We start from the raw sequence: 16,739 nt of genomic DNA on the forward strand, positions 1-16,739 counted from the left end.
AAAGATCCCTTCCATCTCTGACATTCTTTGATTCTAGAGTGGGGATGACTTTGTAATCCTAAGGATCTATTCTGGAATGAGAAGGAACTAAGGAGAGGTCAGAGCAGAGAAAAGGGATGTTGGGAAGAGATAGAGGGGCACATATCCCAAAATAAGCCAATTTCTTTCAGAGAGGAGATTGAAGGCTAAGGTAATGGGAGGGGTTATATGGGGAGTAGGGAAAGGAGATCAGAGAAAATTAGAAAGTTTCATACCAGGAAGGCGTGGGGGTACGTAGCCTTCAGCCCAGGGGTCACAGAAATATGGACGCAAACAGTAGACAATGGCCTGGCCTACCACCATCTGGATGCCAAAGTTTTGCTCGTCTACCACCTTCAGCACCAGGGGTGGGGCATATGCTTCCTCCTGAGGCAGGAACTATGAACCCAGGCAGCAGATAAGGAGGATTGGTGCCCATTCCCAAGACTTCTTATCATCCCTACATTCATCTTCCTTCACGCCTCTGTCCTCACTTCTTTTAAAATCATTTTCCCCCCTCTCCTCTCCCATTTCACGATAAGAACACCTTCCTTCCCTTTGCCTTCCTTACCAGAGTGAGTAGGAGGGCAGCCTGGGGAAAGTTGGGATTGGAGTGATAGTCTTTGATCTGAGCTGTCTTCAGGGTTTCCTCACCACATTCCACCAGTAGCCAGGGAGAGTTTGCCTTTTGTATATTTCTTAGCCCCCAAGCCAGGATCTGTCAGAGGAAGAAGGGACAGGAAAGGGGGTAGTATTAAGAGACCAGAGTAATGAAACAGATCCATGTTGTTATAGGGGTGTTGTCATGCTCTGGGAACTTTATATTAACCAGTAGACAGTATAAATTGAGCTGGGGAAAAGTAGAGATTAAAACTTTACATCAAAGGGCTGTGTTTTAATCATATGTGTACCAAAGAAGAGATGGACACAGATTAAGTCCTAAATTAAGGCTCATGGAAATAGTGCCAGAAGTGTTCCATTGAACACCCACTGTATCTTGACCTTCACAGCCTAGCTCAAGCCCTACCACCTCCCTGAAGCCTTCTGTTATGGGTCTCCTTGCTCTGACCTAAGACCCCTAGTGTCTCCTATACATCTTCAAATCTGATGTCTCCATTTTTATGTTGTCATCTAGCCATTTCATGTGCCTAAATTCAGACCATTGGGGCAGCTAGATGACACAGTGAGTAAAGCACTGGGCCGGAGTCAGGAGGACCCAAGTTTGGTTCCGCCTCAGACACTTAACACCTACACAAAAAAACTAGCCGTGTAACCTTGGGCAAGTTACTTAACCCCAACTGCCCTCCAAAAGGCAAAAATAAATAAATAAATAAATAAATTCAGAATATTTAATGTGTTTAAATTTGGACTTTGCTCCTGATTTGTAAGCTCCTTGAGGCAGGAAGTATGTCATACACCACTTTTATCCTCTATAGTACCTAGCATAGTGCTGGGTACTGGCAGTGCTCAATAAATTTTTGATTAATAATTAGACTCTTTCACCCTCCTCCTTCTCAACCAGTAGGTGCTATTGTAAAATACAGGTGTACCAAAGTAACAGTGCCAAAGGCCCTGGATTGGAAATGGTCCCTGCCTGTGGGGGGGCTTCCAGTCTATCAATCAGCAAACATTTATTAAGTGCCCACTACTGTTACAAAGCCCACTCCCCTCCTAACCCCCAAATACAAGAGTTCCTACCTTGGGGGAGCTTACGTTCTAGAGGAGAAGACATTTATATACAGAAGTATATTCAGAATAAATCTGTAAAAAATCAATGGCTGGGAGATTAAGAAGAGCTTTGTGTGTAGAAGGTGGTACTTGAGCTGAATCTCGAAGGAAGTAAGGGTTATGAAGTAGTGGTGAGGGAGTACATTCTAGGCCTAGGAGGTGACCAGTGCAAAAACCCAGAAACGAGGAACAGAGGGAAGGCTGGTTTGGTACAACCATAGATTATGGGAAGATGATCCCACTGAAGATGTTACTCTTTTCACTCTTGTCATGTGTCTAGGCACACAGGTTAGTGGGTCCTTGAAAGGTAGACCTTGTTGAACTTCTGACCATCAAGTGGAACCAAGTGCTACCACATTCTGTCAGATAGCATTAGAGTCTCCATTCCCCTTTCCTCTCCCCCACTTCAGCTCTTGTACTTCCTTTCAGACAGGTGGGATCCAAGAAACGTGGAGACAAGGAATAAGAAGGGCCAAAAGGAGTGTTTGAAGAGAAGGAAAGTCCAAACCCCCTTATCACTTCTGCTGGGATTGAATCATGAGCCTTTTTCCTGGGCACCCACAGGTTTTCCTGTTACCAACTTTTAGGACCACCCATCCCCTACTCTCCCAGTCCTTTCACCTCAATGGCAGTTTTCTTCAAGGAGGGCTGGATGTTTCTGGGGAGGGTGTAGTAGCCATTCTTCCAGGGAATACTCATGAATGGAGATTTCTGGTTACTGACCATCTGAAGAGTGAAGGAGAGTGACCTATAAGACCTCTTTCCAGTTCTCTAGCTATGATTCTAGGATCCTGAGTGTAGTACAAACATTAAGGACTCATTGGAGTTGAGACCAGTTTCCCCTCCACCTCAGGTAGGGCTTATTTGGGTCCCTGGAAGCTTCTTTGAGGAGGCCCTAGAGTCTCGAAGGCTGAGAATTTCACATGTGGTTCCTTTCCATTCATGGGGTTGAGACAACCAAAGTGTTCTGATACCTAGTCCTCACTTCTCACCCCCAATGCCCACCCAGTGGACTTGCCCTTTGTCTGTCCTGTGGAAGGGATTGGGAAGTTGGAGGATGTGAGGCCCTTCACAACTGAATTGCCAGTCTTAGTACCTCAGTCTCTAGGATAAGCTCAAAAGCAGCCAGAATCTCTCCCTCTTCCTCCCCTGGCTCTTTGCTGATGGAATGCCAGCTTAGCAGAGGTAGGGTTCGCCTTTGGAGATCTAGACAGACAACTGGTGAACACATACTCCTCCCCCATAAGCTCCCCTTGCCCTGGAGTACAGGAAAATTAGACCTTAGAAAGTTGGCTGAGATGGATTGGGGTATTGGAATTCTATGGATTGAGATATGTAACAGTAAAGGGGAAAGTCACAGGCCAACACTGAGGGCTCTGGTCTTTGGGATGGGGATCTGCACAGCAAGTGCCATCAGCACCCCCTCAAATTGGGGCACAGGAATAAACCATGCCCAAAGCAAGAGTTGCAGGAACAGTAATGGAGGCCCCCACTTAACTCGTGGCTGCCCACGTACATAGGAATTCAGCTGCCAGAGCTCTAGGCATATGAGGGGAGGGTTTTCTTCTATATCTTGGGGTTTCTCATAGAGTAGAATGTGGTCAAAGACCAACGTCTGGTCCCACGTTGGGACCAGGGAAGTCTCTAGTGTCCGGGTGCGCTGGCCATAGTGCAAGAAGTCCACCTGAATGTAAGAGTCTTGGCATGGGGGAGGAGGGAGAATAAAAAATAGAAAGAAGGGTGAGGGATTCATCTAGCCCAGAGAGCACATGGTCATTTATCTAGTAGTTTTCCCTTTTGTTCATTTTTTAAGTGGTAGTGTTGGGGGGTTAGGAAGCATCTTTAACCTCTATTAGTCCAACCTTCTGTCCTCCAGGGACTCTTCTTGGTGGCCTTGACCTCATAGAAAGTTGTCCTAACTGTTTTATGGAAGTGGTGGCTATTTCTTGGGCAAAGCCACTACAGTGGCACAGCCCACACTCAGATCTCCAGAGAACTCCACTGTCATTATAGCTCTGGGTTCTATAGAGGGATGACAGATCATGGGAGAAGAAGGTGATTACCTGAGAAGGTTTGAACATGATTAGACATCAGGTTTCTGGCTTGGTAGATATAGCAGAAAAGCTGGTAGTACTGCGGTTCTAGAGGAGACACAGAAGCCACACATATATGTCCACCTTTCCTAGGTCTCCTTAGCCCTCAACCACCCATCTATTCTATTATTCTGTTTAGAAGCTAGACCTCTGGTGCCCTTGGGCATGCCCCCCATCTAAGGTGCTCACTGTAGATCATGCAGTAGATGAAAAGAGTGCCGAGTTGTTGGGGTGTCTCTGTTAAAGCTCTTTTTGAAGTCATGATATCCTTCTCTTCCTTTTTAACCTCTCCCTGTTCTTCTGCCTTCTGTTCCTCCTCCTCCTCTGGTTTCTTCCTCTTCTCCTCCTCTATTTCCTGTCATCCAGGATGGCCTCTCACCAAAATATCTCAGGCTTTCCTTGGATCCCTACTTGCCCAGAGCCAGGTTTAAAACCAAGGCCCACTCTGGTGATCGTGGGAATGAAAGACAGTGAACTCTTTCCCCAGGCTTAATCCAGTGAAGCTGTGTTATAGACCAAGGACCCTGCTTGAGAGTAAGGTAGGGTTTTATGGTAGATCCATGGACTCTTAGGAACTGGGGTTGACATTGGGTACCTTGGATCTTGGGAACCTTTGATTGTGGCCCATTTCCCACCCTTAAGCCCTTTGTACTTGGCAGGGGCTGATTTGTGCTTTGCTTTGGGGTAGAACTACAGGAGAGAGAAGGAATGGAGTAAGGAGGAACATTATTTTCATTATCTTTTACCAAGGATCTCTCCAGGAAGAAGATGGGAGAAATACTGACGTCCCCAGTGGGTACCATGCTACGGTGCCAGCAGCGGCGGCGGAACATGCTGCCTGGCTGTGGATCTGGGTCAAATTTGGAGCCAAAGGAGCTATATTCCCAGCCTTCTTCTTCTCCAGATAGGACAGGTGATTGCTGTGAGCAGTCAGAGAAGAGACAGTGTGGAAGCTTTACACAGAGAGACTTGGAGGGGCTTAACAGAGTAGTTCAGCCTCTTTCCTTTGCCTTAATCCCTGGTGTTCCAACACAACCCAGAGGGCCTCCTCTAGGAGAGATGACCCAAAGCACAGAAAGGCTATAGGGTTGTAGGAATGTGGTCTGAACAGCAGTGAAAAGATATGAAGACAAAAAAAAGGAAAGGGTAAGAGGATATCGATACAGTGAACAGAAGTGGAAGGTAAAATGTCTTACACAAAGTACTTTATGGTTTGCAAAATGCTTTACCTATATTACTTTAGATGGTCTTTACAACAGTCCTATGAAGAAGGTATCATTTTACAAATGAGGAAACAGACTCAGAGAGATTCAGGAACTTGTCCAAGGTGACAGAGCTAGGAAGAGTCTGAAGCAGCATTTCAACGCACAGTTAGTGAAATAGAAAAGTTTGGGGTGTGGGGTGAGATGAGAACCCTCTTGGCTCAATCTTTTTCTCTTGACCACACTGCCTACCAGGAGGTGGCTACCTTGTGTTCATATCTCTGCTCTCCAGTGTTCTGGTATCTCTGTCTCACCCATCTGCGGCGGCGCCAGGAATGATAGGTTTTCTCCACAGCAGTCCAAGCTTTGGGGATACCCGAGGGAGGAATCCCCACACCATACTCCCAGCCTGTAGGAAGCAGGACCTATCAGCCTTTTGACTGCCCAATTCTAGTGAGGCATAGAAAACATAAAGAAAGTTTAGGGGAGGACAAGTAGATTGATTAAAGCACCAAGAAATAGACCCTGGAAGGTACAACTGGAAAGAACCCAGTACTAGGAGTGAGAAAACTTGGGTTTAAGCCCCAGGTTTGCCACTAACAATGTGATCTTAGAAAAGTAATTTCTTTTTTCTGGACCTTTAGTTTACAAACTAAACAAATGCAAACTTGTAAGCATGTTAAGTGCCCACAATGTGCAAGGCAAGAGGCAACATAGAATGATGGATAGATGACTGGTATCTGAGTTAGGAAGCCCTTGACCCCTGCCTGTGACCTTTATGTACTGGCTCTTTGGTCAGACGCAAGTTACTAAAACTCTCAGTGCTTCTGGCAGTTTTCCAGCACCATATGTAGAATATCTAACTAGTATTTGTGGAAGGAATTGCCAAACTAGATGTTCCCTATACTGATATAATCAAAGATTTGGAGTGTGTGTGAGTGTGTGTGTGTGTGTGTGTGTGTGTGTGTATACCATGCACATACATGTGGGAAGGCAGAAAGGTACTGGGTAGGTTCTGGGGATGCAAAGGCAAGATGAACATATGAAAATCAGTTCTTGCCTTCAAGGGGCTTACATTCTACTAGGGATATAAGTTTTTGCACCTGAAAAATGGCAGAGTTACAGTAGATGAGCTCTAAATCTTCCAGTTTTAACAGTCTATGAATCTTTGAAAGACTAATGGTGCTATGACTTTTTGCACAGGAGAAAAGGAGAAATGACAGTAACTGTGAAGTATTTAGAGGCATAGCCAGGAGAATACAAATTATTTTCCCTCATTCCCTCCTCATTTCTGCTTCTTGGAACCTCCATCTTGGCCTTCAAAGCTCAGCTTAGATATCACACCCTATGGGAGCCTTTCTTGATCTTTCCAGTGTTGTGGGCTCTATCTCCCCCTGAAATTTCTTTGCACCTACTTATTTATGTATTCATTGTTCTCTACCCACACACCTGAGGACAAGGACTCTTTTTTATTTTTTCTCTTTTGTGTTCTTAGTGCCTAACAAGGGCCTGGCTCATGGGAGGCCTCTAATAAATATTTATTGAATCAAAACGGAATGAAGCAAAGTAATTAAGTTTTAATTGTAGTAGGGGAAACTTGTTCTAAAGCTTGTCAGAACAGGATAGAATGAAATAGAACAGACCAAGATAGAATAAAATTAAAAAATAAGAGAATGGAATAATAGAGTAGAATAGAATATATAATTGTCTTTTTTTCTTTTTCAAAAATGTATTTAGTATTTTATTTTCCTCAGTTACATGTAAAAATAATGTTTAAAATTTGTTTTTATAAAACTTTTGAGTTCCAACTTCTCCCCCTTCCTCCTTCCCTACCCCCATTCCCCATTGAGAAGGCAAGCAATTAGATATAGGTTATACATGTATAGTGATGCAAAACATTTCCATAATAGTCATGTTGTGAAAGAAAACATACACCAAAAAACCCCAAAACCTCAAGAAAAATACAGTTAAAAAGATATGCTTCAATCTGTATAGAATTTAGAATTGCAGTCCTGGAAAGGACCCTTGCCCCTCCAGCCCACAAATTTGGGATTTTAAACCAGGTCTCCTAACTCTCAGTCAACTAAATTCAAAGAATTTCTACAAATATTTAAGAAAAATTCCAAACCCATGACTCTTTCTACTACATTGCACTGTCTTATAGACTTAGTATCCCAAAATTCTAACTTTTATTGGGGTGGGATCGTGCAGTGGGTCATACTTTCTTTGTGTCTCTGACACTATCCTTCACTGTTGGGCTGGTTTATATGCTCATAGATGTAAAGCTAGAAGAGACTTTAAGACCATTTAAGTTTTAATAACAGTAGTTTGGGAGCTGGGACCCTTCCAATAGGCTGACATTCCCAAAGATAACAGGACCTGCCTTCATTATCCACTGCCCGGTTTAACTCCACATTCCAGTTTTCCTTGATGGACCAGCCTTCTGGGCACTTCATGTTTTCCCTAGCTTGTACAGGCTGTCCTATCTGTAGAAGGGATGAATTGGAAGAGAGTGAACTAGGGGAAGGGCAATCCAGTATTCCATCCATCTCCAACACTCCTAAATACCTTATTCTATTTCATCCATACTGTAGTAATCCCTGATTTATATCTTCTGCATGGCTTTGGTTATCCTATCCCTTTTTAAGGATACCACTCTTACTCACCATATCAGTGTTTGGAATGGCAGCTGGAGCCCAACTTCCCCAAACGTTCCGGGTCTGGTTTTCATACACTTCCTCCAGTATTTGATTTTGGTTGATGTCTGTGTCTAGAATGAATCTGAAGGGAAGAGATTGACAGTAGAGACACCTGTACTCATACCTGTCTCACCAGCCTGTTTGACCTCTTCCATCTTTTAGCCCCATACAATGTCCTCATTGAACTTTCTGACATTTAAGGAGGGACCCAAGGTACTTTCTCCCCAAAGCCTCATGATATTTCATCAGCCTATGCCCTGTTCAGGGCTGCCCCTTGGGGGCCTGTTACCATGGAACATTTCTCTGGGACTGACTTTTCCCTCTGTTCCTCTGAGAGCTGGGCAGAGGGATGAGCCTTACTCTCCTGATGAGATTGTCCAGTCACAATTTCCATGACTTTCCCACTCCCCATTGAACTATCTATCCTCTTTAGTGCCACCCCCATTTCTACCCCCACCACTGGTTTTACCCCAGGTAAAAGAATTTTCAGTTACAACTTTGTGTGCTGACTAGACAAGGCCAGGTCTATCCCTAGCTTAATGGCAAGGTGTTTGTCTCATGACCATCCTTCCCTCCCATTGCTAATTACATACTGGTATTTCTCTTCATCTTCCACTAGAGTTGTTCACCCAGAGTGGGTAACAGAAGGCTCTAAATAAGAGCCTGGGCAGGATAGGGTAAAGTCAGTGATATATATCCATGGACATTGACTCAGCCCCTACTCATCCCATCTCATTCTCACTGTTGTCCCTGTCCTATCCTCTGCCAGCTTCACCTTGTCTGGGGTTCCACAAACCAGCTTCCTTGCCAGCGCCATCCGTTGGGCACTTGGAAGTTCTCCTTGGGGAGAGTCTGGTGTCCAGTGGCATCAGAGAAGCTGGGATAGTTTTTCAGTCCCTCTGGTCCCCACTTGCCCTGGTACATGGCTTGGTTCTCATACTGAGAGAGATAATAAGGCACATACACAAATATGAGATGAGGTCATAGAATGATATCCTTAGAGCTGAAATGGATGAACCACAGAAGCCATCTAGTCCAGTGTCCCTCCCCGCTCCCCAGCCATTTTACATATGAGGAAAACAGGGCCCAAAAAGACAAAATAGCTTGCTCAAAGGCAAACAGGTAACAAAAAACAGAGCTTATAGTGGTCAAATCCAGATCCTCTGATTTAAAATATAGTACTCTTAAAATTATAACACATGAACACCATTGCACTATGCTTAACAACAACAATAATAATAATTGACATTGTCAGAACACTTTAAGATTTATAAAGAGCTTTATATGTATTTGGGGGCTTTACCCACCCAATTTCCCACCTGGCTGCAGAGTGAAGGCAGGCAGAAACTAGAGCCTAGGTTAGGAGGGGCACTCGATGAACCAAGAAGTTTGAGACGGGACATATGCCAGATTGCAAGGTGACAGACCAGAGTAGGTGGTGAGGCAGGGAAGGCAAAGAGTATAAAGGTTTTTTTCTGGTTTAAGGGGAGGAGAGAGATAGGGAAGCTCAAGGGAATGGTGAGGCCAAGAGAAGGATTCCTTTGAGTAGAAAGGAGTCCTGATTATCAGAGGAAGTGACTTTATAAAGATATAGTTTGAATCGAAGGGAAGGCAGGATCTCAGGAAAAGGAAGACCAAATGCTTTGTAGGTACAGCTTGGGCAGGAGGCAAATGAATGTGCTGAGCTGGTGAGGAGAGCTGGTAATGGTGGGCGTCAGGGAGTAGTGGGGGCCTAAAGCAGTGAGGTAAGGGCAGGAACCAGTGAGAATGTACAACTTTCAAGTATACTATCAGGAGTGTAATGGTAATGGGATGTAAGATCTTCCCTGACCATTAATAGGCCTCACATGGAACCCATTAAGGGAAGCTTGCTTAGGGGAGGCTTGTTTGTGGGAAGGCTTTCACACCTTTTGCTCATTTCTAATTAGGCACTGAATCAAGAGGGTTGTGATGCCTTCTGGCTCTGAGATGTGTATGTATACTCTGAGTTGGTATTTTGCTTTGGGGGGGATTTGATGATTCCCTGGTCAAGATTTTGTGTTCAGAGCTCCCTTACTGCTCAGATGAAAATGCTGTCTTGATCCAGGGATGTATGTAAAGTGTATAGTTGATTAAGGCAGTCAGAGCCCTGTCTCTTGGTCTTTATTTTCAATGCTTGTATTTTCTTTGAAGTTTGGGGTGCTGACTTTTCCCCTGAACTAGTGAATGTAATAAAAAAAAGATTGTTGACCCCTTAAACAGCTGTCTTTCCCAGTAAAGCAGATATAAGAACCTGTGCTAGCAGCCATCCTGGGTATGCCAGTGTGGTTGCTGCTACAAGAAGTCAACTGGAGAGGATGACATTGGTGTAGTAGATAGGGGAGCCAGCCTTGGAGTCTCTAAATCTCTAAGATTCTAAGTTGTAGAGCATTTCTGGAGAGTTCCCTCTATAGATTAATTCACAGATCAGATCCACTCCTCTAAAAAAAAATCTGTGTAGAAGAAAATTGGATAGGAGAGGGAGAAGAGGAGAAATGGCTTTGCACCATACCTCTTCCATGTTTTATCCCTTTGTCTGAGGGAGGAAGTTCCTTCCCTTGGCCTCAGTTCTCCAAGGACCTCTTGCCTCATCCTATTCATGACTTCTCATTCCCTGAGGAAGGGACTTACATCTGGGCTTTCATTTCCTCATCTATAAAATGACCTCTAGGTTCCCCTTCAATTCAAAAATTCTGTGAGTAAAAACAAGTCCTTTCTTGGGCACCTCATCCTCTCAGTCTTCTCTTACATTCTTCTTTCTCTCTCTCCCCCCAATATCTCCTCCTCCTCCCCCTTTCCCAGCCCCATCACCCTATGACTACAAGTCCCATTTAGGCTCCTTACTGTCTTTGAATAGAAGATGAAATCATGATAGCCAGTCTTTGCCAGATCATTGCTGTCCAAGACACTGCCTAACCACATACACACTCGGAGCTGGGCTGCCGTTATTCCCTTCTGCTCTTGGGCCTCCAGTAAAGTCTTTGATTCTTGTTCCTTTGAGTACTGAGGCAATGAAGCAAGGGTGTAACACCTGGAATGAGTCTAGCTTTCTTCTCCCCTAATGGCTTCTAAGCCTGACCCACCTTTGTCCCAGCCACTGTGACTTAGTGATGTTAACTTGAAGGCAGTTGAATCCAAGAAGGCCTTCAAAGCTCTCCTTGGAATATGGTCAGTTGGCATAATTACTTTGCCCTGAACTTTGCATAGGGTAGGGAACAGGCAAATGGGCAGTGAGGGAGGCAGCTGGTGGAGGATAAGCAGGTGGTGACTCTACTTGCCTGTGCTTGAAAACACTCCAAACCATGACCAGTGAATATACACAGAATCCTATAGCTAGCATTCCCCTTTATATTGGGGCTCATTGCCTAGAAACATTCTTCTCCACAGGCACTGTTATCTTTTTGTGACTTCTTTCCACCTTAGGAAGTGTGCTCCGCCTGCCATCTTAATGTTCATTTTTTTTTTAAAATAATTTTTTGTTTTTGTTTTTGGAGGGCAGTTGGGGTGAAGTGACTTGCCCAAGGTCACATGGCTAGTTTTTGTGTTAAGTGTCTGAGGTAGGATCCAAACTCAGGTCCTCCTGACTCCAGGGCTGATGCTCTATTCACTGCGCCATCTAGCCACCCTAAAAAATAAATTTTTATTGACATTTTTTGTGTTCTTTCTGTATCCCTTCTCCTTACCCTTCTCAGAGAGTGATCCTATTTAATTTTTTTTTAAGAGGAAGAGAAACTCTTCCCCCCTTTCCCCCCAGCAAAACCATCAGTACATAATAGCTAGCATTTATATAGCACTTTAAGACTTATAAAGCAAGGGCGGCTAGGTGGTTCAGTGAATAGAGCATAGGCCCTGGAGTCAGGAGGACCTGAGTTCAAATGCAGCCTCACACACTTAACACAAAACTAGCTTGTGACCTCAGGCAAGTCATTTAACCCCAATTACCCTACCTTCTTACCTCCAAAAAGCAATAAATAAATAAGATTTGTAAAGCATTTTGCAAGTATCATACTTTTTTATGCTTACAACATCCCTGGGAGGTAGGTGCTGTTATTATTTCTGTTTTTACAGATGGGGAAATTGAGAAAGACAGTTTAAGAGACTTAACAAGAGTCACAGAGCTAATACATGTCTGAGTTTGGATTTGAAACAGGTCTTCCTGACTTTAGGTCCAGGTCTCTATCTACTCTTCCACCTAGCTGCCTCCTCTACAACTATGGCAATAAGAGAATTGACGAACTCTGATTGAAGCATATGTTTTTCACTTTATTTTTCTGGCTTTTTTTCCCCCTTGTAACGTGGCTAAGGTGGAAATATGTTTTATATAACTTCATATGTATAATGAGTATTGTATTTCTTGCCTTCTCCATGGCTGGGGGCACTGGTGGGGTGAGAAAGAGAATAAAATAAAAATAAAATTGAAAAAAAAATTTTTAAGCGATGTATGAAGTGTTCCAATAAAATAAAAAAAAATTTTTAAGTGATATATTGGTGTTTCAGTGAAATAAAAATTAAAAACTGTGTGTGTGTAGAGTGCTTCATACCTTGCATTAAAATTTTAAAAATATTTATGTATACATGTGTCTGTGTATATATACATGCCCACACACACACACATACATATATATATATATATATATATATACATATATATGTGTATGTACACAGACAGACATATATATAGTGATATATGGGGTGTTCCACACCCCATACCTTCCCCTCCACAAAGGAAGGGGGGATTTCCTTTCTCTCCTTTTTGGGCCCAAGCTTTGTAATTTTGTAGCATTATTAATATTTATTTTAATCCACTTTTGACTGTATATGGAGGCAGTAGAATGTAGGGGATAGAGTGCTGCTGGACTTTGGCATCGGGAAGATGTGAATTCAGATTGTCCCTTCTTGTACCACCCACCTGGAACAATTGTTGTGAGCATCTACATGAGAGCAAAAGACTGGTATTGACAGAGAGCTGGAAGGGCCCTCAGAGCCATCTAGTCCAGCCTTCTCATTATCTATATCATCTATCTATCATCATCATCATCATCATCATCATCTATAGATGAGGAAACTGAGGCCCAGTGAGATCACTGAATATACACCAAGGTCATTCAGATGGTGGCATTACAGGCTGGATTTGAAACTGAGGTCCTCTGACTTCAGAATCCGGTTTCTCTGCCTGCCAGACCATGCTGCTTCTTCAAAAATAATGCACACAAAGTACTTTGCAAACTTTGAAGCCTATATAAATGTCAGTGTTTATTAAGGTATGAGATAGCTTTGTGTGGGGAGAGTCCTGGATTTGGAGTCAGAGGTCCTGGGTTCAAATTCTACCTTTCCCATTTACTGCCTGTGAAATCTTAGATAAGTCATTTCCCCTTTCTGGGCCTCAAGTTTCCTCATTTGTAAAATGAGAGAGTTGAACCTGATGACCTCCAAGGGCCTTTCCAGCTTGAAATCTATAATCCTCTGATCTTCTGACACATATTAGCTGTATGACCCTTATGACCCTGGATGAGTCACTTCCCTTTTTAGACCTCAGTTTCCTTAACTGTGAAATGAAGGAACAGGGCTTGATCACTCTAAGGTCCTTTCTAGTTCTAAATATTTAGTCTTTGAATCCCTTGAAATTTATTATGTCATCTTGGTCAAATCAATTAAACTTGACACATCACAAGCATCCCTAGGATTTATCGATTAAGAGATTGACTTGTCTGATCTGTTGAAGGGAGTTCTCCATACTAAAGAAATCACAGATCCTTTGAGAATATTCACCTATCTACTTAATAATCACAGAGAGAGGGGCTCACACAATTAGATTTGCTCTCATCCCAACCCTATACACTCCCAGGGGCCAGCTGGGCCAAGAGAATTCAGGGGTGCTATGAATGAATCATGGTAATGAACAGAAGCAGTGGGTTGAGTGCTAGATCTGGAGTCAGGAAGACCTGAGTTCAAATATAGCCTTAGATACTTCCTAGCTTCATGACCGTGGGCAAGTCATTTCACTTTAACTTCTTCCCTTGTAAAATGGGGATAATAATAGCACCTACCTCCCAGGGCTAGGATAATATGAGATAACATTTGTAAAGTGCTTTGCAGACCTTAAAGCATTATATAAATGCTAATTATTATTATTATTATTATTATCCCATGGGCCCTACCATTCTTTATACTTCTTTACTAAGGTCTCTGGGGGAAGAAGCCAAAGCCCTTCTCACCTGCATGAAGAGGGTCTGAGCCTTCCCACAGAATTTGCCACAGTAGAGGGCCCCAGCCTGGGAGAACAGGATGGTATAGGCAGGTACCCGGGCATAAGCAACACGCTGCTCTTTGCACAGGAGCCAAATCACCACGTCAGGGATGCTAGACTGAGGCTGATGTGGGAAAGTGATAAGGGGTGGAAGAAGAGAAATGGACAGAGAGGAAATGGGAGACATATGTAAGACACTCAGAGGGGACTAGGCCTCCTACTCTCCAAGGTTTTTACTTAGGGCCTTTTCCTTAGTGTGAGTTGTCCTTTGTACCCCCATCACCTAGCACAGTGCCTGACATATAGTAAATACTAATGAAGAATACCATACCACCACTAGGCCTTTATCCCCAAAGTAATCAAAGAATGCTGAAAAGGATCTAAGTACATGTACAAAAATATTTATAATAGCTCTTTTTAGGGTCGCCAAATATTGGAAACTAAGGGAGTCCCATTGGGCAATGGCTAGACAAAATTGAGGCATGTGAATGTAATGGGATATTATTGTGTAGGATGAAATAATGAAATGGACAATTTCAGAGGAAACCAGGAAGGACCTTTATAAGCTGATTCAGAGAATAGTGAGAGTTAAGAGAATAATTCAATATAATGATAACATTAAAGAGAAAAACAACTTTGAAAGATGTTAGAACTTGGATCCAATGCAGTGATAAACTACAAGTCTATGAGAAGATGAAACATATCACCTGCCTCTTAGTAGAGAGATGATGAACTTGAAATATAGAGACAGCCATACATTTTTGGACGTGGCTAATGTAGGAATCTGTTTTGTGCTATGTGTTAAGGGGTTTGTTTTAAAATTTGGTCAGTGTAGGGAGGGAGTAAAGGAGTAAAGGGAGTAAAGTTAATAAAATTTTAAAATGCTTTCTAATTGAAAAACAAAAACCAATTAATGGAAAGAGTATTAGTTCTGGAGTCAGAGGACCTGGGTTCAAATTCCAGTCCATCAACTTACTCTCTGTGGACATTGGGCACATCATCTCCCTTCCCTGGATCTCAGTTTCCTCATGTAAAATGAAGGAGTTAGATTAGATGTCCTAAGAAACCCCTTCTAGCTCCATCTATGATCCCTGATCTTGTGAAATGGCTTATTGAATGAATAAATGTTACCTCTTCTTAAGGACTCTTATATGAGAGCTCATGAGAAAAGAAAAGGGCCCACAGTTTTGAAAGGCCTAGCAGGTAACCTCTCCATCCCCCTCCAATGAATGAGAGAGGGGGACAGCAGATGCCCCACCTCTGGGAGCACAGCGTTGAGCCGATACAACCAGTTCTCAGCTGTGGGCAGCATTTCCTTGTATTCATGCTCACAGTTCTTGGCTTCCTCTGCCAATTCCTGAAGGACTAATTTTCGAAGTTTCCATAAATTCTGGTCCAGGATTGTGACATAGGGTTGGTCTGTCACATTAGGCAAAGGCCACCTGGAATAGGGACAGGAGGAGGAAGAAGCTAGTACTACTGCCTGTCGACATCCCCATCTATCCGTTCTTTCCCTCTCTTCTGTGCATCATGCTCCTTCCACAACAGTTGGAAGTTTATCTAAAAGTGTATTTCTGAACCATACAACCTGACTTTCAAAACGCTGAATCATAAATCTATAGCTGGGAGGGACTTTAAAATGTCTTGTTTTGGTCTCCAGGGTCTTTTTACTTTTATTTTTTTCCTCTACTATTATTTATTTTAAATGTTTTTTTTTTATTTGAGTTCTAAATTCTTTCCCTCCCTTCATTCCCTCCTCTACACATTGAGAAGGTAAGCAATATGATATCAATTATACTTAGACTTTAGAAGCTCTGCAGTTCAGCTCATTCATTTCACAGGTAAGGAAAATGAGCCAAAGATAACATAGGCAAGAAGTGATAGAGCCAGGATGTAAACTCAGGCTCTGTGAAGTCACTTCCACCAAGCTGCCTCCTACCTGCCCTGGGTCAAAGCTCCATTCTTTTGTCTGCTGAAGAGCTGGTCTTTCTCCTTAACAAAGTCAATCCTTCTACCCTTGCCATTTCCTCCTGCCTTCCCTGCCATACGGCTCCTTGTAATCATCCCTGTTCTTTCCCTAATCTTCAGCCTCTATATTCACTGGTTCCTTTGCTGTGGTTTACAAATGTGTTTATCTTCCCCAATCCTTTTTAAAAACCTCAATATCTCTGCTAGCTGCTATTCTATCTCTCTCTTCCCTTTTGGACTGAACTTCTTTTTTTTTTTAAAGCAATTGGGGTTAAGTAACTTTCCCAAGGTTACACAGCCAGTATTTTTGTGTGGGTGTTACGTATCTGAGGCCGGAACCGATCCCAAGTCTCCCGACTCCCAGGCCAGTGCTCTTACTCACTGCGCCACCTAGCTGCCCCTGGACTGAACTTCTTTAAAAAGATGTCAACATTGGGTGCATTCCTCCACTTTTTCTTCTCTTACTCTCTTCCTCTCTTCCTACAACCTAGTTTCTGGTTTCATTATTCAACTAAAACATTCTGTCTCCAAACTTAATCTCTTAATTGTCACATCTGATGGCCTTTTCTCAGTCCTCATCTCTCTTGCCATTTCTGTAGCCTTGAACACTGTTGACCACTTCCTCCTGGGCACTCTCTTCTTTCTGGGTTTTTGTGACATTGGTCTCCTCGGTTCTCCTCCTACCTGGCTGTTTCTTCTCAGTTTCCTTTGCTGAGTCCATCTCTCTCTCTCTCTCTCTCTCTCTCTCTCTCTCTCTCTCTCTCTC

At 43.1% G+C, this 16,739-nt stretch overlaps 2 protein-coding genes across 2 annotated transcripts in view; one reads left to right on the forward strand and one right to left on the reverse strand.

The window, feature by feature from the left end:
- Nucleotides 1-16,739, forward strand: part of LMAN2L (lectin, mannose binding 2 like) — a 102,086-nt gene that overhangs the window by 54,043 nt on the left and 31,304 nt on the right. The gene's annotated exons all lie outside the window — the stretch shown is intronic.
- The window catches only part of FER1L5 (fer-1 like family member 5), a 47,033-nt gene that overhangs the window by 8,902 nt on the left and 21,392 nt on the right, over nucleotides 1-16,739 (reverse strand). Inside the window, 15 exon segments of the mRNA XM_069071912.1 lie at nucleotides 255-417; nucleotides 590-736; nucleotides 2,368-2,472; nucleotides 2,843-3,004; nucleotides 3,263-3,444; nucleotides 3,810-3,887; nucleotides 4,029-4,176; nucleotides 4,565-4,759; nucleotides 5,308-5,450; nucleotides 7,425-7,527; nucleotides 7,708-7,822; nucleotides 8,516-8,679; nucleotides 10,603-10,761; nucleotides 13,974-14,129; nucleotides 15,264-15,447. Of these exon segments, the coding sequence (XP_068928013.1) occupies nucleotides 255-417; nucleotides 590-736; nucleotides 2,368-2,472; nucleotides 2,843-3,004; nucleotides 3,263-3,444; nucleotides 3,810-3,887; nucleotides 4,029-4,176; nucleotides 4,565-4,759; nucleotides 5,308-5,450; nucleotides 7,425-7,527; nucleotides 7,708-7,822; nucleotides 8,516-8,679; nucleotides 10,603-10,761; nucleotides 13,974-14,129; nucleotides 15,264-15,447 (2,204 nt within the window).

The sequence above is a fragment of the Petaurus breviceps genome, unplaced genomic scaffold (genome assembly GCF_028583685.1).
Source record: "Petaurus breviceps papuanus isolate PSGF00001 unplaced genomic scaffold, PetGlider_PUasm1.0 90845, whole genome shotgun sequence".
Classification (NCBI taxonomy): domain Eukaryota; kingdom Metazoa; phylum Chordata; class Mammalia; order Diprotodontia; family Petauridae; genus Petaurus; species Petaurus breviceps.